A 26,502-nucleotide genomic window follows, 5' to 3' on the forward strand; every position below is an offset into this window, starting at 1 on the left:
ATGGGATGCGGCACATCCATTGCCGTTGAGAACCAAACACATCCCTCGGAAACGGGTAAATTGCTTCTTTGTCCCTATTGCTTGAATGTGATTTGCAATATAGCTTGATCTCTTTTTTCCTCTCCCCTTTGCAACAACCCTGGTTTCAACAAGTTTGTATTATTTCTTTGTTAAAAAATATTGCAGCGCTTGCATTGCATTTTGTGTCCCCAGTTCTATCCTTATTTTCCCATTTTTCCCACCCCCAAGGTTTTACTCAAATTATTCAATTTAATGTAATCACCTCTCACACAGATGGCTCCATCAAGCAGCCCAGCCCAGCTCTGAGTAAGGCACTTTCTTCAGCATCTGTCATCACTGTCTGTGTCCCATTTGTGGCTATAGAGAAGTACTAGTTCAGTTGGCATGAAAGCACAATATCAGCGATAGTAGAAATGTTTACATGCTTTTGAAAGTACAAATCAGATTTTTTTTTTAGAGGTAAAGCAGCAGCAATTCTCCCATCCTTCTCAAACACAGCTCATCATTTCTCTATGGGTGTGTACTCTCGGGCAATGCCTGGGCTCTGACGTCTGTGTTGTGTTCTTTCTCCTTAACTGCTCTTTGCACTTCTTTAATTAGCACCTGTGATATCGACCCCCTGAGACGAGGTTTATTTTTAGCTGTCTTTGCACTCAAGTGTTCTGGAAAGGATCCAAGTGTCCCTGTCTGTACCAAAAGCTGTATGTGCATTAAAGCATGACGTTAGCATGGTAACATGAATCTGATAAGACTAATGGGAATCAGCTGTAGCAACTGTACATCTTTGCAAGGTTGCTATAGTGGACTGGTTTTACTCATTAATGCTTAATATCTCTGTATATGTGCAATCAAGAAATCTTTCCCAGACATGGTCTCAAAAATAATTTACTCAGGTGTGGTTAAAAAGTATCATTTAACCACGAGGAGCACCTTTCTTTATACCAAAACACTTGCACTTAAAAAGAGCCGTGCGACTAACATTTCACTGCCATTTTTCAACTTTTTAAATCTGAAAGCTATCGATAGCAAAGTGTCAAATGGTTGCACATTTACGAATCTCAGAGCATTTAGTAGATCATCCCGGGTCTTTTTTTTTTCCGTGCCTACTGCATGTTTAGACATATTATTGCTTTTGCATATTAAGAAAGGAAAGTATGCATATATGGATGCAGGTACAAATTAATGGATCCAGGTGCATTGAAAACCCCCATTGCCGGTATTTCTCTTCCCAGTTAGTCTTAAAACTGTGGTTACACAACTAGCTTCAAGGATTGTTTACATCAGCCGCTTGCATTCTTTGTGTTTTCTTAACATATTTAGCCATAAAAGCTGCCATACTGATCCAGCGTTGGTACAGACGCTATGTTGCCCGCCTGGAGATGAGAAGACGCTATACATGGAACATCTTTCAGTCCATTGAGTATGCAGGGGAACAGGACCAACTGCAGGTATAAAAACCACTTGGTTCTTATGGCCAATCCACACAATCTTAACTTACTCTTAATGAACTTGCTCTGATGTCGTTTAATTTATGTTGTTGTTTATTCTATATATTGATGTTAAAACTCTGCTTTTCCACGAAATGAATGGATGGTTAATTTTGACACAAGTTTACATCTTTTTCATTTTTATAGCTCTCCAGTTTCTTCAGTTTCATGTTTGACAACTTCACACAGATTAATGGGAATGGACCAGGTAATGAATTAAGTGTTGTATGTAGATAGAAATTCTTAAAGGCGTCTTTCTTTTTAAAGCTAAAATGTGTAATTTTAACATCGCCAAATATAATCGCAAAAATAAGGCAACTCTGAACAATTCAAATGCTCCCATTTGTTATTGGTCTGACAATAATAACGCCCCTGAACTCTGTTGGTTGAGCCATGGGGTTTGTCAGGCTATATTGGTTTGAAACAGCTAAATATACTTTTATTTAGTGATTTTTATTTCATCAGCATCTGAATTTGGCTGTCCCTTAACACAGCTTTGGAAAACCCCTAGCACTTGTGGTTTTTGCATCAAAGGTCTCCCTCTTGACTATTGCACACCTATCCTTTCAGTGATTCCAGAAACACACTATATGGAGACACAGTTGCTTAGCAACCTTGGGAGATCCCATTTTGAGTTGTGGTAATGCAGAGAGAGCCAGAAATGCAGCAACCAGCCTCCACAGGCAGCTGTTCAAAGTGCAGAATTACAGAAGACAATTAGTCCCATCTTTAGTCAAGCAGAGCAGTGAACACCTAAATGAGATCACAGAAAATACAGTAGGAAAAGCTTGAGAGAGACTGCATAGAATGTTCTTACAACCGTAATAGTACTGAGAACTTCATGGGCTAGGGCTGCACAATATATCGAAATATCGCAAATGTACATATGCATATCGCAACGGCACACAATATCTGAATGATTTTAATAGGCTACTTCAACATTGTGAAAAGTGTATGTTTTAGGTCGACGCATAGACTGGGCACACGACTGTTACTTATGTGACTTGCTTGACGTTAAAAGAGTTATTAAACGCAATAACTTGCGAAAAACAACTCCTTGCAGTCTCGTGCTGTCTGCTGTTCGACACACACTGAAACGTGCGCACAAGCCGCCTCTCTGAAAGCGTGTGATCCCTTCAGTTCTGTTTCGTGTCTTGTTACACACTCGAACTGTCAAATATACACACAGTTATGTCAAAATGGCTGTCTTGATGAGAATTCATGTAAACACAGTTGGTTATGCTTTAAGTGAACAATATCAGTTGGGGAAAGAAACCGAATGCGTGTCAATAGGATCCGTGCATTAGGTCTTAAAGGGTTAGTTCACCCAAAAATGAAAATTCTGTCATTAATTACTTACCCTCATGTGGTTCGACACCCGTAAGACGTTCATCTTCGGAACACAAATGAAGATATTTTAGTTGAAATCCGATGGCTCAGAAAGGCCTCTATTGGCACATTAATTTGTGTTCCGAAGATGAACGGAGGTCTTACGGGTGTCGAAAGACATGAGGGTAAGTAATTAACCCGTTTAATCCCACCGGTCACAATAGTGACCGTAAAAAAATGTTTCATTTCTAAGGCTATAAAAATTTTACTGAATGATCTATCAATGCATTTCCAGCAGATATTGAAATAATAAAGGGTCTCAATGAAATATGTGCAGTGTCGCATGTTTACTGTAAATTGTCACATGACCAGAGCTGTTTACTTCCTGTTTGCGCCAAGAGAAGAGGATGGCAGCAGGAAAGCTCCCAAAGAAAAGGGTGGTAAAGTATGTTAACATAAAGATAGGACATAGATTTTTGGTACACATCTTGTTTAAGGCGTCTAGTATTGATATATGCATTTGCAATTACTCAACTTTGTTTAATGTGGTCATAGAACTCACAAACATGTCATCGGCAACAATAGTGACCGGTGGGATAACCCATTGTATCTACATACTAATACACATAGGCTAACTGTTCTACCTTACTTTCAACCAATTTCACACACACACACACACACACACACACACACACACACACACACACACACACACACACACACACACGGTCACGTCTCCTCTGATGTCTGATCTCCACACACACACACACACACACACAGAAAGACAGACAGACAGACAGAAACTCACACACACGGTCACGTCTCCTCTGATGTCTGATCTCCACACACACACACACACCCACACACAGACAGACAGACAGACAGACAGACAGACAGACAGAAACTCACACACACTCACACACACACACACACACACATGATCACGTCTCCTCTGATGTCTGATCTACACACACACACACGGTCATGTCTTCTCTGATTTCCACACACACACAGAAACACACACACACACACACACACACACACACACACACACACACACACACACACACACACACAGACAGACAGACAGAAACTCACACACACTCACACACACAGAAACTCACACACACATGGTCACGTCTCCTCTGATGTCTGATCTACACACACACACACACACACACACACACACGTTCATGTCTTCTCTGATGTCTGATCTACACACACACACACACACACACACACACACACACACACGGTCATGTCTTCTCTGATGTCTGATCTACACACACACACACACACACACACATACACACACACACACACACACACACACGGTCATGTCTTCTCTGATGTCTGATCTCCACACACACTCTCACACACACACACACACACACACATGGTCTTCTGATGTCTGATCTACACACACACACACACACACACTCACACATGGTCACGTCTCCTCTGATGTCTGATCTCCACACACACACCCACCCACACACACACAGACACACAAAAACAAAAAAACAAACAAAAACATACACACACGCACAAAAACACACACAAAAACACTGCACAGGTCAAATAGACCTATATTAAATCAATACAATGGTTGATACAACACAGTATCCCACCGGTCACAATTGTGACCGATCATAAAACACACTTTTTCACACACTTTTCCATGAAAATTTCAAAAAATGATGATTGATTGTTTCAAAGGGATACTAATGACACATGATTTGGATATTTTTGTGTCTGGGAAAAATTTGGGATTAAATGGGTTAATGACAGAATTGTCATTTTTGGGCGAACTAACCCTTTAAAGTGATGGCCTGCTAATACAGTAAACCTGCCGCTGTCTGTCAAACAACAAAAGAAAAAGAGAAAATCACTCCGTGCTCTTGGCTGAATAACCTTTGTAGCTTTATTATGAATCAGTGTATATTTAATTCATGTGAAGACTACTGTTTTTAGTTCTTATTTTTAACAACAAAGATAAATTAAAATAACAAAAATAATCGTCCACACCTAGTTCAGGTGTCTTTGTTTACCTGGATGTTCTTGATGTTAAGTTTTAGGTTGATATAACTATATATTACCAAGTCAAGCAAAGAGTTTTTGGTATTTAAATATTGGCATTACATTTTTTGTTTGTTTACATTGATGTTAAAATGGTATTTTCAGATTTGTGACTAATTTTTGCTAAAACACTGCTGGTCACTTTCAAAATTTGTAGCGATACTTTCTTTTCCTAGAAAGAATGTGAAACACATAAATGGTATCATTCCAAGTTTTTTTTTATAATTTTTTTAATATAATTTAAATAGATTTTGCACACTTAAAGCAATATCGTATCGCATATTGAATATCGCATTATTTAACAAGGTGTTGCATATCGCATTGTTCTTCAATATCGCACAGCCCTAGCACAAATATTCATTGTTTTACCTAGCTAAATATTCTTTCCACTATTATTCTCATGGGGGCTCTTTGCTTCAGGCTGTGATGACACTAAACTAGCTTTCCTTGGGGGAAATCGCATTTAAATTAGTTCCCATTGAGTGGGCAGAGAGTGCACATGACTAATCTTGTCAGGTAATCATGTATCTAGGGCTTGAATTGGATGGTTTTCTTGTTTCCGTGGCTCCAGAATTGTTGCCGGTTGACAATTAGGAAGTATGTTAAAGTGTATCTTCAGGCAAGAATTTTTAAAAAATGTTTTGAAATAAGTCTCTTATGCTCACCAAGGCTGCATTTATGTGATCAAAACTACAGTAAAAACAGATTAAAGTTTTACCATTTAAAATAACTTTTCTATTTTCATACATTTTAAAATGTAATTTATTCCAATGATGGCAAATCTGAATTCTCAGCATCATTACTCCAGTCTTCAGTGTCACATGATCCTTCAGAACTCGTTCTAATATGATGGTGCTCGAAAACATGTCTTATTATCATTGAGGAAACGTTTGTGCTGCTTCATATTTCCGTGGATGTCAGGACTCTTTGATAAATAGAAAATTCAAAAGAACTGCATTTGACTGCATTTTGTAACGAATATCTCTACTGACACTTTTGATCAATTTAATGCATCCTAGCTGAATTAAAGTATTAAGTAAAAAAAAAAGTGTTAGTTTTTGTAGTGTATTTGCAGATTTCTGCCCAAAATATGGACAAAAAATGCTTCAGCAGATTTTTTTTCTTTGCCTGAATATTGGCTTTATCCAATTTCTGGACATGTTTGGATCCCTCACTTATGGTTCATACTTAAAAGAAATAAGTATAAGTACATATTTAAAAGAAAAATCTGCCACAGCATCACACTACAAAATGTAAATATCGTTCTCATTTTAGCAGATAGTACACTCCTGGGCAAAAAAAGGGGCAACACAAAATGGCAAAACATTTAGTTTTTTTTCTTATCACTGGTCTGGAAATGTGAGAATAAAGAAATTTGTACAAATACTGTAGATAAAGTAACTTAGTGCGTAATAGCCTTCCCCAACTTGCAGGCAGCTTTTTACAGGAAGGAAAAGTCAGTGTTTTCCACTCAATGGCTTCAAACAGTTCATGAGTAGTTGAAAAATGTCTCCCAGTTCATTTGAGTTTAATGTGAGATCAAATATTCACTGTAGGGTTCAAATCTGGACTCTGACCTGGCCAAAACATGAGCCTGATAGACTTGTTCTCAAGCCACTTCTTGGTTGTCTTTGCAGTTTGGGCAGGAGCATTGTCTTGTTGAAATATAACATCTGATCATTCCTCATTAGATAAACTTTTAATTTGTGGGAAGCAAACCATTCTGCTATATTCCAAAGTATTAAATAACTTTTTACAGTGAAGTAGTTCACCAATACCAGCAGCTAAAAAGGCTCCCCACACAATGACACCACCTTTTTTAGAGATGCACTTATTATATAGATTTTCAAAGACACCGCTCTGGAGCATCACCAAGTAACTCGTGTTACAACTCATCTTCCCATATTCTGTCAAAAACATGTTAATTCTGTCTTTGAAGATTTCTGAGACAGAAATGGCTTTTTAAGAAGTGCATTTGCTTAAATTTATCTAATTTCCTAACTAATAATTTGTGGTTAAGACAATTAAAAGCTTAGTGTTTAGAGATTTTGGGCTTTGCCCATTTTTTGCCCAGGAGTGTAGAGCTCTTTATGTGGAGAACCAAATGGAGCTTGCTATTGCTTATTTATCAGAAGCTATCTAAGGAAGCAGGGAATGATTCCAGTAGATGTTGGCTAAATCAAGGACAGAAAAATAATGCTGCATTTGCTCTCTTTTCAATACAAACATCTGTTCCTGAAATTCAAGTCTCCGCATAAATTTATGGGAAACACTGCAAATTTACATTTTCAAGAATGGCACAATGGGTCAGCACTGCTCAAATCCCTGTGCAGGGCCAGACGCTATGCAAATTGAAGTATGGTACATTGTGTTATGGAACTGTGTGCTGGGTATTTTGATGGGCAATCAAAATAAGCCTTTCATAATAGACTCCAGGTTGAGAATTAATCATTTGTTTAATAACTGAAAACTGAAACCGATATTGCCTGTCCGTCTGTATTGATGTTCCCGTGTGCTCATTTTGCCACATGCCCAGCCATGCTTAACAATAACACAAACCTTTTGATGTTTTGTGATTCACATTTACATGAATTTATCAGGCTGATGTTTTTACAGATTATACTAATGGATAGTTCTCACATAGACACATTAATTGGGGGAGGAAAGGTTACACTTTTTATGTTTTATGTTAATGGCGTTTTGCCTTTTCTACTTCATTTTAAATGGTTGGTTGGACTAATTCTGTGTGAATCTTTCTAAAAGATGAAGCACTTTCCACCACCCAAAAAGCACAAAATTGTTTTGTGATTGCTTCGGTGTTACACCTTTTCATACGAAATAAGTTGTGACATTTGTTTGATATGATTCTTCTTTTATGCTTCCCATATCATGACAGTTGCCATGTTCTGTTTCTTCCAGACTTGATCTCTCACCTCCTGGACTCTGTGGTTGACCCTTTAACTGAGGAGGTCAGGCAGTTGAAGTACGAGCAGATTGTCGTGGCGGAGTCGTACAGCGGCCCTCGTCTCTCCTTCCCGCTGAGCGTGACTGATACCAATGCCCTGCTCAGTGCCTTCAAGGTGGAGCAGGTACAACACTATAAAACTTTCACTAATCGTCTGAACAAATATGAGCCTTCTGGCAAAAAACAAAATCATCTTGTGCATTATTTAGCTCTGTCTAGAAAACATAAAATGGTTTCCAAATTGTGCAATATTATACCTTATTTTCTCAGAATACTTTTTTTGATGTTTCAGTTAACACTGAATGGTCATTGTAGTATGTGCAAGGTGGATGCTGTGTATTTAAAATAAAAATAAAAAACAGTTTTCTATTTTAGAGTAATTTTTAAATAATTACATTTTTATGAATTATCAGCAGGCATTACTCCAGTCTTCAATGTCACATGACCCTTCAGAACTCATTCTAATATCCTAATTTGGTGCTCCAGAAAACCTAATTATAATAAATATAAAAAAACAGTTGTACTGCTAATGTTTTTGTGGAAACTGTGATAGATATTTTTTTTCAGGATTTTTTTAAAATAAATAAAATAGAAAATGAAAAAACAGCATTTACTTATTAAATATACCTTTTGTTGTAACAAAAGCGTCTTTATTGTCACTTTTGATCAATATCAAATGTTCTTGTTGAATTCAAGTATTTAGTGTGTAGTGTATATTTATTAACTTATTTTTCGAAATGATTAAAACCATTTTTTTTTATAAACAGTATCTAAACAAGCTTTTTCTGCTATTCTAAACATTTAGCTATTTTAGGAACTGCAAGCAAAGTTAATAATGCATTGACTTGTAAATGTATGACTCTTTTTCAGACTCTTCATGGGAAATATGTGCTGCAGTTACTGTATGAAACGAAGAAGCTCTTGAAACAGATGCCAAACGTCATATACCTGTCGACGTCCTATGCCAAAGAGATAACTATCTGTGGTAAGATGCTATGTGTTTTGTAAAATACTAGAATAGTCATTTAAATGCAGTTGATATTTCTGTAGAATCCATCTTTAATAAGTTGCATTAGTGCATTTGAGATGTGCAATATTTCCGATATCTTTCTCGGGGGAAAAAGTGATGGCAGCATGAATGAATGAGTGCTTATTTATTTTGCACTTCATAAAGCACTTCACTGTATCTCAATGGGCTCATCACAGCCAACCTGCACCATTTCATACTCAACAGCGCTCCAGATTCAATTAGTACAGAAAAGCATGCATGAATAACTGAATTCCCATCTTGGAATACTCTAAAAGAGATCACGTTATACCACTTAAATTGTTTCTATTTTGCATATTTTCATCCCTGATACCAATATTATTCCCTGGAATGATAAACAGCTTTTATGTGCTGACTTTTCTTTCACACAGGCGATCTGCATGGTAGCCTGGATGACTTACTGCTTATATTTTACAAGGTAAATGCAGATTGATTGTTTCGACGTAGAATATCATTTCTAGTGATTGCATTTCTGAATATTGTTGCAGGGTTAATGTACCTAAGCAAAGCCAAAGAATGAGTTCATTAAAGCCACTTGGGCATCACTGGTGTCTTATTACATTCAAGATGTATTGCCTTATTTCTCAGAACGGTCTGCCCTCTGCGGAAAACCCCTACATATTCAATGGAGACTTTGTGGATCGAGGAAAGAAATCTACAGAAATCATCATCATTCTGTTTGCCTTCCTATTGCTTTACCCCGACCACATGCATCTGAACAGAGGCAATCACGAGGACCACATCATGAACCTCAGGTAACATTCAAAAGATTACCGAAGGCATGACTTTTAATAAACCAATGAATAGCTCTTCCGTGGTCAATACATCCTGGTGGGGAAAAGTAAATATTCTCGAAATGGTATACCACAAGAATGTCCTCAGAAATGAAAACTGAATAAAAAAAAAATCATATTTGTTAGTGAGTAAATTCTTTATTTTCTTGCAGATACGGATTCACAAGAGAAGTCATGCAGAAGTACAAGGTAGATTTTTTTTGTGTGCTTAAGTTTGGTGTTTTATGCAAAACAAAGAGGTTGAATATGTAATAATATTTTAATTATAGGTAAGTTTTATTTTCACAAATGTACTTTTCTTCTTAATACTTAAGGCAGCTGAAAAAAGGAAAGCCTTAAACTCTCTAGATTATTTGCAATATATATTGATACCCCCCCCCCTTTTTACAGTTTAATTTATTTTGTTAATTGCTTCTATATATTTTGATATTTTTATTTAATTTTTTTTAAATATTTTGAAGTGTGAGGTTCACTTCTGAATATTAGACATTGCTGCCACCTATTGGACATTTAAATGAATGTTTATTCATTTTTCAATAGACTCATGGCAGGGAAATCCTTCAACTGCTTCAGGATGTGTTCAGCCTGCTTCCTCTTGCAACTGTCATCGACAACAAAGTCCTTATTGTTCATGGTGGCATATCGGACAAAACTGATCTGAACATTCTGAGCACTGTTGAAAGGCATAAAGTAGGTATTTTATTTGTCTTTGGATTTATAGTATTTCTTCATGATAAAATAATTTCAGTTTAAAGCTATAGTTTTTAGCCTTATAGTATTTTTTGTATTTCTTGTGTATTTTTTGCGTCTATTTTGCAGGTAAAGTCTGCTCTCAGGTTGCCCAAACGCAGCGTTGATCATCTCAACGTTCGCGCCTGCAGTCGCAGCAGCAGCAGACACAGCGGCAGATCCAGGTTAGACAGCCCTCGCACCTCAGGCCGCACCAGTCGCGCCTCCCGCAGGAGGAAGAAGCCCTTTACCAAGCAGGGCAGCTGCTCCTCTTCTTCATCCTCCTCTTCTTCCTCCTCATCATCCCGTGTCTCGTCGCGGAATACTCCACGTCGACCTCCTCCTTCCCCCAGTCTGCCAAGCCCCACAGATGTGCTCCAGGTCCCTTTCTTGGACTCCTTCGTCTCCCTAGAGCCCCCCGAGCCACTCCGAGAAGAACTGGAATGGCAGCAAGTGAGTTGAAACAGTTTGTTGGTAAGCCTGTGTGACTAATAGCTTCTATCTTGGATGGGAAACCGTTCTGCCTTGGAACTCCGTTTGGCTTAAAGGAACACTCCGCTTTTTTAGAAAATAGGCTCCATCCATTCAGTCGATCTCCGGGTCTGGCGGTAGCACTTTTAGCATAGCTTCGCTTTGAGCGAGATGCTAACGGTCTAATCAGATTCAATGATCTATGCTAAGCTATGCTAAAAGTGGTACCACCAGACCCAAAGATCGGCTGAATGGATTTGAAATCTGTAAACTCAACTGTTTAACTCTAGGGGAGTTGGCAAATGAGCCTATTTTCAAAAAAAGTGGAGTGTTCCTTTAAAGCTCTAGTACAGAATATGACTGAACCATTTAAAAGAGCTTTGAGATGTAAAACCTGTGTGTTTTTCAGGTCTGGAAAAGTCATGGAAAGTTATGGAAATGTCTGTAGTATTTCTATAGTCAATATATGATTTTCTAGTTATGCTCAATTCTAAATTGTTTATTCTGTCCTGTTTCTATTTGTTTTATTTTTATACTATAATACCATTTTTAAACATTGAACACATTGTCATAATTTGTCTAATACAGATTGTCGATATCCTTTGGAGTGACCCTAAAAATCAAAATGGCTGCAGTCCGAACGCTTTCCGTGGTGGAGGCTGTTACTTTGGGCCGGATGTGACCCAGATGCTGCTGCAGAAACACGGTCTCTGTCTGCTTATCAGATCACACGAGTGCAAACAGGAGGGCTATGAGCTCTGCCACAATGGTCAGGTGAACATGGGAAACATGATCCATTTTGTCATTATGCCAACATCACTTCTTATATTTTTGTAGTGTACAGTATTTCTCTTTTTGAATACATATTTGCATGCAGCCAATTTTTCCCATAAAGAGATCTGTTACAGTCCTGTAAAATGGCAGTAATGTTTCTATTTGTGAATATATACTTTTAACAGTACATTTGAAAATGGATGACATCAAAGCAAACTGACATGCATAAAAGACCACAACCCTTCAGTTTTGAACTTGGGGTCTTTAAACTCAGCAATTGTCTTCTTTTTATCCAAGGTTATCACCATTTTCTCTGCATCTAACTACTATGAAGAGGGCAGTAACCGTGGAGCGTATGTCAAACTGGGGCCTGAACTCGTCCCACGCTTCTTCCAGTATCAAGTCAGTCGAAGCACCAGAAAACTCACCCTCCATCAGAAGTACTCTCACTCACTAACTACCTTCAGTAATAAATAGGTGTTGAGTATATGAATTTGTGTGTCAGCTTATGAGGAAGTGTCCCTATTTACAAACATTTGTTTTAGGGTTCGTGTAGCAGAAGGTTCAGCACTCAGGGCTCTGAAAGAGAAGCTGTATGCTCACCGCTCTGAGCTGATGACTGCCTTTCAACAGTATGACTTTGACAACACAGGTATTATTATAATATATTATTATATTATATTATATTATATTATATTATATTATATTATATTATATTATATTATATTATATTATATAATATAATATAATATATTATATTATATTATATATTATATTATATTATATTATATTATATTAATTATATTATTGTTCAAATGTTTGGGGTTGGTAAGATATTTTAATGTTTTTAAATGGTGTATCTTAAACCAAGGCTGCTTTTGTTCAAATATTGTGAAAATATTGTTACAATTTACAATAACTGTTTTCCATTTTAATTTATTCCTGATGCAAAGCTCAGCAGCCATTACTCCAGTCTTCGTTGACACATGATCCTTCAAAAATCATTATAATATGCTCAAGAAAACTTTCTTATCAATGTTGGAAACTTTTTGAATATAAAGTTCAAAAGAACAGCATTTATTTGAATTAGAAATAATTATCTTTACTGTCAGTTTTGATTATTTTAATGCGTCTTAGCTGAATAAAATAATTTCTTACAAAAAAAATCATACTGACCCCAAACATTATATTATAAAATAAAATAATGTAATATATTATACTATATTTTATTGTATATTATAGTATTGAAACTAAAATAAAATGTTGTTTTCTGTCTTTCACAGGCCGCATCTCCACTAGCGAGTGGGCTCAGGTGGTGGAGTCTGTTCTGCGATTGGATCTGCCGTGGAGAACCCTGCGCCCACGCCTGGCCCGTCTTGGTGCGGATGGCAATGTGGAGTACGAAACCTGTTTCGAGGACATCAGCCTTGGAGAGCCCATCCCTCCGGTCACCATCTTAATCATCTATATTTATATTTTGGCTGTATGAGTGGGCGATATGGGTAAAACTATATTATGTTACTGTAACATGTGTCACTTTATAATAATTTCCACTGGGAATTTAATGAAATAAATGGTTTATATTTTAATAACCATTTGTTAATGCTTATATTTGCCACAAAAAAAGAAGAAAAAAAATATTTAAAAAACCGAATAATAATAAATAGTAGTAAATACTGAAATGGTAAATAATTAGTAAATAATTGTGAAACTATTATTATAAAATGGATAGTTGCAACTCTAAACTCTGATTGGTTGAGTCACATTTGAAGCCATTGTAAAACAGGCAATATGAAATATTTGGTTGCCAAATTTTAACCACATATGTGTATGTCTTACCGCCCACTGCGCCATTGTTTACTTTATTTTGAGAATATAGTATTTCACAATTCAGCCTAATTTTAATAAAAACTTGATTTTTGTTTTTAGGTAACACAAAACTTGGCTGAAACTCTTTATAGGTATAGAACTGACCTAGAGATAATATTTAACATCATTGATAAGGATCACTCAGGTTAGTGTCACTGTTTTCCTGTTTGTTTAATGAGATTGTAATGCTGGTTATTGTGTGCTGATCATAACCCACTTCTCCACACTCACATGCAGGTCAGATTTCCATCGAGGAGTTTCGTCAGACCTGGAAGCTCTTCAGTTCACATTTGGGGGTCGCTGTGAATGACAAGGCGATGGACGACATGGCTAGAAGCATAGACTTTAACAAAGATGGCAGCATTGATTTTAATGAGTTCCTGGAGGCTTTCAGGGTGGTTCATAAACTAGATGTCAAAGAGAAGCAGCAGGGTTAATTCTGCATGATCAGATCACAGACAAGACAGAATTCAAAATCATTTTTGGCACTTCATTTTTATTTTATTTTTATTTATTTTTTTACATCTTATGGACAATAAGCAGTTACTCAAAGTACATTATTTTATGCCGTTTTCCAGGATTTGCATTTTTCATAAAGGTAAGAAGTTTCAATCTTACTTTTGTGATATAACTTACTAAATACAGGGAGTGCAGAATTATTAGGCACGTTGATTTTCTGATCATATTTTTTTTCCAGGCACATTTGACCAATTCCAAACCACAGTAATCCTAATAACTACTATTGATTTAGTATTTAATAATGTATAAGTGATATATAATTGTTCATGAAGGCTGGAAATGAAAATCACCTTATATTCAGGTGTGCAGAATTATTAGGCATGTTTTCTTTTACAGATAAATTGAGCCAAAAAAGAGATTTAACTCAGACTGAAAAGTCAAAAAGTATTAAATGCCCATGAGAAGGATGCAATACTAATGCAATACTAGACATTGCAGTTAAGGCATGACCATTGGACAGTGAAATGCTCGTTGGGTCAGCAGGGTCAGACAAAAACATGTGGCGGAGAAAAGACACCTGTTAACCGCAAAAGAATTAAGAATTAAGGTGAAGAATTAAGGGTGAAACCATCAGGAACCCTTTAGTCTCCAGCGCCACCATTTTCCAGAGCTGCAACCTACCTGGAGTCTCCAGAAGTGCAAGGTGTCAGGATCTCAGAGACTTCAGTTAGGTAAAGAATCCTAAAAAATGACCCCCACTAGATAAGAATCACAAGCTGAAGTGTTGTAAAATACATGAAGAAGGTTTTTTTATAGGCTTTATGGATAGATAGGTTGAGAGTGACACTTGAAGGACCAGCACCACATCCTCTAGTACCACTGTTTGAAGAATTCATCTTCCAGAATCTGGCAGTACGTTTTGGGAGTTCATTTTTAGTCCATCTCTGCAAAACGGACTTCAGGATGGACTAAAATGAACTCCCAAAACGTACTGCCAGATTCTGGAAGATTAATTCTTCAAACAGTGGTACTAGAGGATGTGGTGCTGGTCCTTCAAGAGTCATTCTCAACCTATAAAGCCTATACAAAAGCAGGCTTCATGTATTTTACAACACTTCAGCTTATGATTCTTATTTAGTGGGGGTCATTTTTTAGGATTCTTTACCTAACTGAAGTCTCTGAGATCCTGACACCTTGCACTTCTGGAGACTCCAGGTAGGTTGCAGCTCTGGAAAATGGTGGCGCTGGAGACTAAAGGGTTCCTGATGGTTTCACCCTAAATTCTTCACCTTAATTCTTATTCTTTTGCGGTTAATAGGTGTCTTTTCTCCGCCACATGTTTTTGTCTGACCCTGCTGACCCAACGAGCATTTCACTGTCCAATGGACATGCCTTAACTGCAATGTCTAGTATTGCATTAGTATTGCATCCTTCTCATGGGCATTTAATACTTTTTGACTTTTCAGTCTGAGTTAAATCTCTTTTTTGGCTCAATTTATCTGTAAAAGAAAACATGCCTAATAATTCTGCACACCTGAATATAAGGTGATTTTCATTTCCAGCCTTCATGAACAATTATATATCACTTATACATTATTAAATACTAAATCAATAGTAGTTATTAGGATTACTGTGGTTTGGAATTGGTCAAATGTGCCTGGAAAAAAAATATGATCAGAAAATCAACGTGCCTAATAATTCTGCACTCCCTGTAAATGTCAAATAAAATGTTAAAATATACTGAAAAAGAAGGGATTAAATGCAGTCACAGCTATTGTGTAGCACTGCAATTCCCAAGTGCAGAATAATTGTTTGGCAGTGTATAACCATATAATTGTGACTTCACTTTGAGTCATGAGTCATTTCTGTTGTAGATATTTCTCTGATATTAGCTACTCTGTTTGCATCTTGTGCGTGGTTTACAATGTAACATCTATTATTATCCAACAAAAAAAATGTCAATTTATACCCTCACCAGACATTATTTCAAAATGTTATGGGGTTAAAATAAGAGGGGACTTGCTGATGGGAGACTGGTAAGACATTCCTTACTTGGTTTTTGCATTTACATTCTGTGGGAATTCTAAATTTCTAGTAATGCTGCATACTTCATTTAAATTGGTTATGTAAAGACTGAACCCCTCTGCATCCTGCTTTATAGATTTAACTAACTATATAACAATTATTTAATTATTCATTTGAACAATGTTTTGTCGTGCAACATCCTACAGTAAATTAGCAAAATTCCAAAGGATGGTCAGTTTTCTCTTAACATGTAAATGTTAATACCATAAATCTAAATCACATTTAATATCCATTAACAGCATTACAGCATTTCGTTTTTCCAGTTTCATTGTAAAGACCCCATTACTTTGTCTACCCCCTTAACTATACTTAACAAAAACTAAACATATAAAAATGTTGCGTATAAATACTCTATAAATAAATGCTATAATATATTATTAATACTTAAAAACACACATTGACACAGGTAAAAAACAAAAATTGGGTTTTATGCTGTATTTTCATCTGAAGTCACCTTAGCTGACTTGCTGTTACTCCCCTTAACAAGAAAAAAAAAATACTGTCTGTTTCTGTTTTCAACCTGTTTTGAAGAGTGTCCAGAAGGTTTTAAAGTCCTGTTATTCTGTCATGTCTCCGCCCCTTTCCTCTCCCTTCCCCTCATCTTTTTACTGCATGTGCTCAAGACTCCACTCTCTAGAGTTCAGTTTTCCTGAGTGATCTTCATCTGCAGTCTGACACTCTCAGGATTTCAACAGCCTCTTTTATACGGTGGAATTTGCTCAACCATGCTAGGTTGGAAAGGTGCACTGCTGTGTGTATTTTTGTCCCAGCTTTGGACACTAACTCCAGGTACACTATCATGATTATGTGTTGTAATTGACATTTGTATATTGATTGAGATAGAGGTCATAGGATAATTAATCTTTTCACATTGGTAAATATGAAATTATTATATCTGCATGTGTGTTAGTATATCTGATGGTTTTCACTTAGGCGTTGCTGATAAAGGCTGCAGTGGTTTCGGGCACTTGGAAAATGGGCGTATGTTTTTCCGGTATGGAGGATTGTATGTTACCTTTACCTGTAATCCAGGATTCCGGATCCATGGTCACCGTACTAGCAGTTGTGTGTCTGGACAGTGGGCCAGAGACCCACCGCTGTGTGTGGGTTAGTGAACTCATTTTTTTTGTTGATATTTGTGACTATTTAAAAAAATTCTTTACTATGGCATTAATCAATTAATCAGATGAGATTTGTCTAGAGCTGAAGCTAGGTAAAAAATAAACTACAATGGTTAATTTTAAAGTATCATTTTATAGGGTCTCTAATATAATATTGAGACTTACAGCCATACCAACAGTTGTTCTGTACCCCAGCGTCAGGTTGCCCCAGCCCTGGTGATCTCCTGCATGGCAGTACTATGGTGTCTGAAGACGGATCGCTGGCCACCTTTAGTTGTGATGCTGGATTTCGTTTGTTTGGATATGCGCTGCTTTACTGCAAAGGGAAAAGCTGGAACGGCACTAAGCCTGTCTGCAAAGGTATGTCATCTGAATCAAGCGTATGATGCCAAAACTGTTTGATCTATTACTATATACCTTTTTATGCCTTATTGCTTTTAAATAACTGCTGCAGTGACTTCCTGTACAACTGACCGTCTGTTTGGTCTGGCTCCTTCATGTTTCTCCTTATGTTTATTTTTTATTTTTTATTGTTCTTATAGTGGCTGATATCATGAGTGTTCTTCATTTGAAGCAAGAATCATCACATGGTCCTGTCTCAGCACAGGGCCGTGATGTTCCTACAAATCTAAAAGTTCGCTTACATAGCCATTTAAACACCCTCGCAATCTCTACTCCCAAGGATGCTTTTCTTAAATCAGCATTGGTTGGGGTCCCTCACATCAGACTTGACTTTACAGATAACAAGCAGAAAAATATTAGGAAACCAGTAGAGAAAATGGCCTCAAAGAGTCTATTGTTTGACAAAACACAAGATGGCGGAAGGGCTGAGCCAATCATCTACCCTGTAAACGTCAAGGATCCAATCAGGAACTCCAAACTTCAGAAAACTGTGCCAATGACGTCTACCAATGTCAACACAACGTCATTAGTCAGTTCCTTTAATGAATCCTCATTTTTAACCACCACCGCACAAACCAGCTTCTTTACCCCAGTGATGGACACTCAACAAATCAAGGTCATGGATCAGACATTTACTGAAACACCATACGGAAGAAATAAAAAAGCTCATCGTTCCACGCTTGGTACAGACAAACTATTTCAAAGAGCCTCAGTCACTTCAGCTGCAGAGACTTTACCAGATTACATTACAAATAATTCACACTGGACATCAACTACACCTGCAACAAACATTAACAAACTGGGCACAAATTACCTTCTACAGTCAAGGACTTTCATCACAGAAGATTCAGATGCAGCCACCACTGAGAGTTTTGCACCTCCAACAACAAGCTATTCGGTTTTTAAGGTGTCTAAACATGAGTCTGTTTCCTCTACGCCCTATCTAGAGTCTTCCACCCCATCTACCTGCAGAGAACTGTGTGAACAAAGACCAGACCTCCAGGAATCATCTCCAACACTAGAACATACGTCATCTAGCATGGCGGTCTTGGCGACTGCTACCCGACTAATGTCAGGCCTGCTTCTGAAGGCTCAAACAGACGTCCACCACTTTACTGACATTACTGATGATCTTCAAGTAAATGAAAGAAGCAATCAGAGTGACCCCGAACAAACATTTGGTTCTCCAGCATGGAAGGATCTTCCAAGGGTTCCAATAAGGAAACGTCGCCCAGTGTGTCCCTACCCTCCATTTCCTTCTCACGGAACATTCTACTTTCGGTCGATAAAGAATCCCGACCCGTTTCAGTATAAGCATTATATTCAATATGCCTGTTACCCTGGATACACCTTGACCAATGGTGATGTTTACAGCTATTGCCAACACAATGGACAGTGGAGTGGCCAAACACCTCTCTGCTTAGGTAAGATATGAAACCTATTAGAACTAAATATGTACAAAAAGTAGTTTTTTGCAAGATAAAATTGAGAAATATTTTTTAACATTGAATGCACAATCACGAGACAGTGAAAGTACATGTTATATAGTGCACACAACATGATTGTTTCTGTTATCTATGGAAGCCCATTTCTACCACATAGAAATAAATCATGATTTGATAAAGTTGAAATTATTATATACTTAGTCATATTTGTAAGATAATTGACAATTCGACTATTCAAATATTTGTAATAAAAAATGTTATCATAATTTGGCCTTATATCATAATTTCGACTTTTGTCAGTTATGACTTAACACAATTAAACATAATTATTTAACATAATGACATAATTATGACTTAGTATCTCATAATTTTGACTTTTTATGTAATAATTTTGATTTACTTTTTCTTATGAAGAGGAAATGGTTTTCCATATTTATCAGGAATATATCAAAGAATTCATCCTAAGGATGTCATATTTTATTACATAAAAAGTCAGAATTATGAATTGAAGAATGCTTTTTTTTTTTTTTTTTGATTTACTAAAGGGTTAGTTCACCCAAAAATTACAATTCTGTCATTAATTACTCACCCTCATGTCATTCCAAACCCGTAAGACTTTCATTCTTTTTTTGCAACACAAATGCAAAACCCAGCCTGATCTGCCGGCGATTTGATTTCCCCTGCAACTCAGTCTGGAAACCTTTCATTTCTACTGCTTCTGTTACACTTTTGCGGGAACCAATCACAGACTGGCTTATACACCTGGCGCGCTATTGGCGGGTTTAACACGATGACGGATAGAGAAGTGATGGGTCGTTGCCCGTTGATCACGCCTCTTGTGGTCTGATTGGTTGAAAGGACTATCCGATTGCGTACAGTCATTTAACGCATATTGTGCAGTAGAAAATGCATAGCAGACTCCCCAGACCAATGTTCAATTTGAGCTTGGTCTGGTGATAGCCAGACAACAAATGAAGATATTTTTAATAAAATCTGAGAGCTTTCTATCCCTTCATAGACAGCTATGCCACTACCACTTTGACGCTTCAAAAAGATCATAAAACTAACCAAATTAATTTTAAAATTTTCTGAAGAGACTCGATTGTGTTATACGCTGAACAAATTGAATTTAGGCTTTTATTAGTAAGTAAATGATGACAGAATTTTCCTTTTTGGGTGAAATGACCCTTTAAGAAAGGGTTCATTTAACAGGGTTGTATCACATGCTCACTGAAGACATGAAAATTGCTGGGAAGATATGTTGTGGTGCTTTTATTGTATTGCCACATTTTCTCTCTCTCTTTCCTGTCTTCCCTCACTCACACTCCAATCGTATATGTCTGTAGATATCTGACATCTGTGTAATATCCTGCTCATCACTCCTCTAAGCAGGTGACAGGCAGAAATGTTCATCATAGATGGCCTCAGACTGAATGGCTTTAAATGTCATCAGACACATCTGGGAATATGTGTTTATACTGGTGGACATTACTGTTTAGACCTGATGTGTTCTGTTAAATACATTATCTTATTTTAAAAATGCACATGAATGTATCTTATTCAAAGTGTCAACTTAATCAAATTAAGTTTACCACTGTGCATTAGTGTGCTGTTTCTGTTTAACAAACCGTCATTTTCAAAATCATGTAATTGTAAAAAGTGTTTCCTGTCTACACAAGGAAAATTCATTAGGTTGGAGTATCTGTAAACCACTGCGGATGTGGGATTTCATTTTCTTAGCAGTGAGCAAATGTCCTGTTCTCTAAACTTAAACCATAGCATGCAAACTAAACTATATTATTTGAAAGGGACCACTCAGTCTGGCACTTTTTGTATCAAAAGCATTTAAAAACATACTTAATACTTTAACTTAAATTGTTCAGTGTACAGTGGCTTGGATCATCATTTAAAAACCATACTTTATACTTTTTAAGTATAAATCCTTTTTTTTTTAACTAGTTGGATCTTAATGTCCTCATATTATGTTTATATTCATTGCAGAGTTAACTCCTTGCTCCCTAAACAATGGAGGATGCTCTCAGATCTGTCGTGTCAATCAACAGAATCGCGCCCAGTGTCTCTGTAAACCAGGGTTCCTGCTTCTGGTGGACCAGCGCACCTGTCGAGGTGAGAGAGCAACCACATGCACATTTAATTTTATCTATTGACTGTAGTATCGTTACCATTGCAATACGACTACGGAATAGCATTCTTTCGACAGCCAGACTCCACTGATTATAGGTTTTCCACTTTTGGAATGGTGGCTTACTGTTTTTTTTGTGTGTTTTTTTCTGTTAAGAGGTGGTCTTGACACTGGGTTAAAAGCTTGTTTATGCATCCTTGACCTGTGTGTCTTAGATTTATGGTTTTGGTTGCAAACCAGCTGTGGTGTGTCAATTCAGCCCTGAATGCATTCAAGACTCAACATCAGCCTCTGGTGTCACCCCAGGGCATTGGATTCTTGACCCATATCAGGCTATTATGTAGAGCTAAAAGACAAGCTACAGCACGTGTGTGAGGTTTATGCTGTGCTTTTAGAATTGTCCATCATTCACATAAGGATTAAAAGACAATATATACTCTTATATATTCACAGCGATGCCATAGAAGAACCATTTTGGGTTCCTCAAATTACATTTCAGTGAACATTTTCTTAGTGTGAACATTTTAAAGGGTTGATGAATTGAGAAATCAACTTTCCTTTGAGCCTTTGGTATATAAAAGTTCATTGTGATATAAGAATATCCTGTAAGTCAAAGAAAAGCTTTTATAGACACCAGGCCCAGAAAACGAGAGCTCTCACAATGTCAACCATTGACGTAATAGGACGCAGAAGCACCGCCTCAAGCCCACCCACCGACTCGTGGAGTTAAACGATGCCGGTTCCAGCTCATGTGCGTAAGACATTGCGTTTGTTCGCTTCATTTCACCACGGAATCGATTGTAAATAAGATAGAGGTCGAGACTGGATTTGCAGATATATTGAGATTAAAAAACAATGCTGTGCCTTCTATATTTGATCCGACAGGAACGGTGCAACACACTTATGTGAGTAAAACATGTTTTTTTTTAATGTGTTAGTATTGCATTGTTACAGATCGTTTGATATCTATTGATTACATACCTTAGCAGGCACGTGCAGAGGGGGGGGCTTTGGGTGCTCGAGCCCCTGCCCTTTTTCAAAATGAATCAAAAGTGCCCCACTCAGACAAATATCAATGATAATATCGTGGTCAATAAAACTAAATAAATGTGATTATTATAACATGACAATGTATACAATAGTAACGGACGGCTCAAAAGTCGGACAATTTATGTTGAGGCGTTGCCATAACGCGTTGCTATGGGTTGCGTGCGTTTTGATTGACTGCTGATTTTCCACTGTCCTGTGATCACAGCTGGATTTTCAGCATAGTGTCACATGATCATTCAGAAATCATTCTAATATGAGGATTTAATGTCAATGATGGAAACTGTGATACTCTTTTCAAGATTGTTGGATTAATAAAAAGTTAAAAAGAACATAATGTAATAATATTTCACAATATAAGGCTACTGTTTTTTCTTTATTTTTGATTAAATAAATGCAGGCTTTGTGAGCATAAGGATATATATATATATATATTGCCCCTTTTTTACATTTGAGCCCCTGCCCCTGAAGAACTCTCTGCACGGCCCTGTACCTTAGCACGCGGTCACAGGCTGGAGAAGGTGTTATTGGTTAATTCGTGATCAGACTGGGACTTGTAACGCCAGCTCGCAAAGCCCAAAGTCCCGGGGCTATGTGTTTTTCAGACGGGGTGTGTGTGTGTGTGTGTGTGCGCGCGCGGTTGCCGTTTGCCACACGCTGTCACTGAGAGGGGAGCAGAAGCTCATTAAATATGCAAATCTTATCCAATCCTAGCCGTGGGAGTTTACTTCCAAGTCTTCAGTGCGGCACGCCCATCAAAACCGACTGTTTTTCAGAGAGCCTCAAAACCAAGACAGAAAATAGCCCATTATTTATTCATTATGATGTTTTTGAATGTAAAAACCACGAGAACGTCATAAGTTGACCTCAGACAACAGTATAAAAAAATTTAAAAAGCCAGTTCATGACCCCTTTAATAATCTGAAGAACATTTTTCCACTATAATGAACCTTTTGTGCAATACAAAGGTCCCATGGATGTTGAAAGTTATTCATAGAGACGTAGATGCCAATAAAGAACCTTTATTTTAAAGGTGCACTGTGTAAATTTTAGCGGCATCTAGTGGTGACCCCTCACCCCTCCCTTTCGAAGCACTTAGAGAAGCTACGATGGCCGACACAGAACAAAGATGTCATATTGACTGCACCTTTAAGAGTGTAGGTCTACACATGAATGTGCTTAATGTTCCTTTTTATGAATAGTATTTACAGTATAAACATGCAGTTTAAGCCAGTCACAACCAGGCACAGATTAAATCTATTTTTTTTTTTCCTGCAGAATTGATTCAAATATGGTCAAATCTGTTCAACAGAGCTCACAGTTCTGCGGGCGCAGATTCAGTCATGAATCTTTTGTCAACATTCATCTGCATTTTGTGTTATTGTCAAGTTAAGATGTGCTTCTCTATGTCAGTGAAGATGAATTAGCAGTTTATGGAATAGTCTAAGATTTTAACGAAATATCACTCTAAATCCATAAATGCTTAAACAGATCCAGTTTGTCTGAATAGAACACAGGCCACCTAAGTGCACTACTTGCATACGCTGACATCTGTAAAATATTACACCTGCTCTGTACAGTCACTTTACTGTCTCTTATTCAAAAACATCCTTTAAATTTCATTTAAAAAAAGGCCATCTCTCACTCTTTGACACTTGGTTTTCAGGTAGACAGCTTTTGTGGTACAGTGCACACACTTAACTGTGTTTTAAAGTGATAAACATGAACTAAGAGGACCCAGATTGAAATGTACAGTATTTTTGAAGTGAGCACGTTCTGAAAGTCAAGGCTTTTTCCTATTCCTTTGTCATTTCTTTTGTCTTTTTACACCTGGTATTGACATCCATCTCTGTGATCTGATCACAAGTGGACAGCGCTAAATACATTGTTCCAACCATTCTTTTTTTGCATAGCTGTATAGCTGCTTCACTCCTTTTTCTGCTCATCCTGATAAGTAATGTTTGCTTGTGTCAGTGTGTATCTGTATACTTGGTCATGCATCTGCATATATTGAATATATAGGAATGTGTTTGATATCGCTCTTCTTCATCAATATTTGTGTCCATGTGTTCCTGCGTGCACATGCTAGTACTTGTAAGTATGTGTGCTGGTCTTTTCATGTGCCTGTCTGTGGTATTTATAGATCTGGACGAGTGTGTGGAGCAGTTGCACCTGTGCCAGCAGGCCTGCGAAAACACCTTGGGCTCCTACAGGTGCAGTTGCAGTCCAGGGTTTCAGCTCTCTCCAGACGGGACATCCTGCCCTGGTGAGTAAATCAGTGTCTGGTGTGATGCTCCGCCAATGACACAACCATTTTCAAAGTTAGAGATGTCATTTGGCTATATATATATATATTCAATTTGTGGTTACATACTTCAAACTGATCTTGATCTGTTCATCTTTTTATCTGCAGATGTAGATGAGTGCCAGCATGTTGGTAGGGCGCTCTGTGCATTTGGTTGCATTAATACGCCAGGCAGTTTCCAGTGCATGTGTCCTAAAGGATACCAACTGGGCAGCACCAACAGACATTGCGTTGGTCAGTCTACTACATATATTTAATTTATTTATCTTAACACATCTTATCTTATCTGGACAGATGCAGATATGTCTAAAGAGGTCGGAAAGTCATATTTACACTTATTTATAACACACAGGCTGACTACTGTAAATGTAGACTAATGCCAGGAAACCTAAAGGGATAGTTCACCCAAAAATGAAAATGCTTAATGAAAGTTATAGTTCTAAAAATCGTTCTAAATATAATGGAATAGCACAAATATAACAATTACGCCACATACAAACTATATAGTTGGATGACCGCCCCATCCGGCTTTAAAGAACTCATACGTTTAAATCGGCAGATGACAAAACTGCAGCGCGTTTTTAATAAACAGCACAATAATATCCACTGTGGATGCTAATATAGTTACCTTTATAGTTATCGTTCTTAGTGTGAACATGCCTTTAACCAATAAAGCAATGTGTTAAAAATGTGTGTTGTCAATTTGAAGACTTTCTATTTTTTACTACTGTACCTTAAGACGTTTATCCATAATATGGCCCCTTTAAGAGCAGCATATATTATTTCTAAGCTAATGAATATTGTTGTTGTTGTTGTTTTTAAGTTGTATTTTCTGGTCTGGTTTTAGACATTAATGAGTGTGAGGAAACCGAGGTCCTCCAGCAACAACAGTTGTACACGTGCGAGTGGAAGTGTGTGAATCTGCCAGCTTCTTACAGATGTATCTGTCCTCGTGGATACAGACTGCACCCTAATGGACACCAGTGTGAAGGCCAGCACACAAACATGCATACCCTGCCAGCACAGACTGATGCATGCATATACATTATATACGCAACTAAAAGCTGTGTAGTTATTCATTGAGAGTTGAATTCTTGCTGTTAAGAGTTCTTCTGATATTTTTCAGATGTCAATGAGTGTGAACTGAAGAATGGCAGCTGTTCTCACCTCTGCATCAATCACAGAGGTGGCTTCAAATGTGCCTGTCCAGAAACACACCGAATATCCCCATACAGCCGAAAAAACTGCCAGCCAGTAGACAAAGACACCAGCTCCTCACAATGAAGAGGGCTGATTTCATTATTATTTTCTTGTTTTGTGTATTGTATTTAATTATCTGGTGTATTTTGTATTTCTACATCTTAGTATAAATAAACTAAGAACATGTTTATATATTTTTTGGAATACGTTTGATTTTGAAAGACGTCTCTTATACACTGTAAACACTGTATTTATGGCATGTATTATTATTATAAATTGCAGCTTTGTTATTGCTTAAAGGGCATATTGCAGGTTAATTTTTTTTCCAAATGAATATATAACTTGTATGAAAATACCATATGAAAAGGTAATGCTGGATTTAAAAATGTTATAAAACATTAACATAAACACGAATTGGTAATGTGACTACCAGCCTCTTACCCTGCTCATTCATTCATTGTAATGGCACCACCCTGTGGTCAGACGAGGTACATTTATCAAAATGCTTCCTACAAAAATGCAATGTATATTAAAAATATATATTTCTGTCCCATTGACCAGGGATGGGCACTTTGGGCAGTGTTTATGATACGTGTTTTACAAATATAAAATAGGATTTTGTCATTTGATAGGGTTGATGAAAATGGAAAATACTTACAAAAAAAATACACAATACTAAAAAAATACTTTAGTGTTATGTAGTTTTAAAATACTTTGTAAGTAGTCTAC

General features: G+C 37.2%; 2 protein-coding genes across 2 annotated transcripts; both read left to right on the forward strand.

Annotated features, from left to right (window-relative positions):
- On the forward strand, positions 1-14,003 carry ppef1 (protein phosphatase, EF-hand calcium binding domain 1; the record flags this gene model as incomplete). The annotated part of the gene is made up of 16 exons (XM_079844135.1): positions 1-55; positions 1,342-1,469; positions 1,656-1,716; positions 7,836-8,005; positions 8,752-8,866; positions 9,301-9,347; positions 9,518-9,684; positions 9,876-9,912; positions 10,264-10,413; positions 10,543-10,905; positions 11,512-11,697; positions 11,995-12,137; positions 12,243-12,349; positions 12,981-13,144; positions 13,627-13,711; positions 13,804-14,003. The coding sequence occupies 16 exons, from the start codon at positions 1-3 to the stop codon at positions 14,001-14,003; spliced, it is 2,178 nt and encodes a 725-aa protein (XP_079700261.1).
- LOC307142936 (uncharacterized protein) lies at positions 13,804-25,969 on the forward strand. The gene is made up of 10 exons (XM_079844133.1): positions 13,804-14,164; positions 16,734-16,899; positions 17,044-17,217; positions 17,427-17,591; positions 17,774-19,057; positions 21,080-21,205; positions 24,412-24,534; positions 24,682-24,807; positions 25,421-25,564; positions 25,700-25,969. Exons 2-10 carry the CDS (start codon positions 16,836-16,838, stop codon positions 25,855-25,857), a joined length of 2,364 nt encoding a protein of 787 aa, XP_079700259.1. The 5' UTR covers positions 13,804-14,164; positions 16,734-16,835; the 3' UTR covers positions 25,858-25,969.
- The last annotated feature ends 533 nt before the right edge of the window (positions 25,970-26,502 follow it).

The sequence above is a fragment of the Gobio gobio genome (assembly GCF_949357685.1).
Source record: "Gobio gobio genome assembly, chromosome: 19".
NCBI classification, from domain to species: Eukaryota; Metazoa; Chordata; class Actinopteri; order Cypriniformes; family Gobionidae; genus Gobio; species Gobio gobio.

Coding starts and splice junctions, on each gene's coding strand:
- LOC307142936 (XM_079844133.1), top strand. CDS start 16,836: ATGCTAGGTTGGAAAGGTGCACTGCTGTGTGTATTTTTGTCCCAGCTT. Junction 19,058..21,079: donor CCAAACACCTCTCTGCTTAG/GTAAGATATGAA, acceptor TATTCATTGCAG/AGTTAACTCCTTGCTCCCTA. Junction 24,808..25,420: donor CACCAACAGACATTGCGTTG/GTCAGTCTACTA, acceptor GTCTGGTTTTAG/ACATTAATGAGTGTGAGGAA.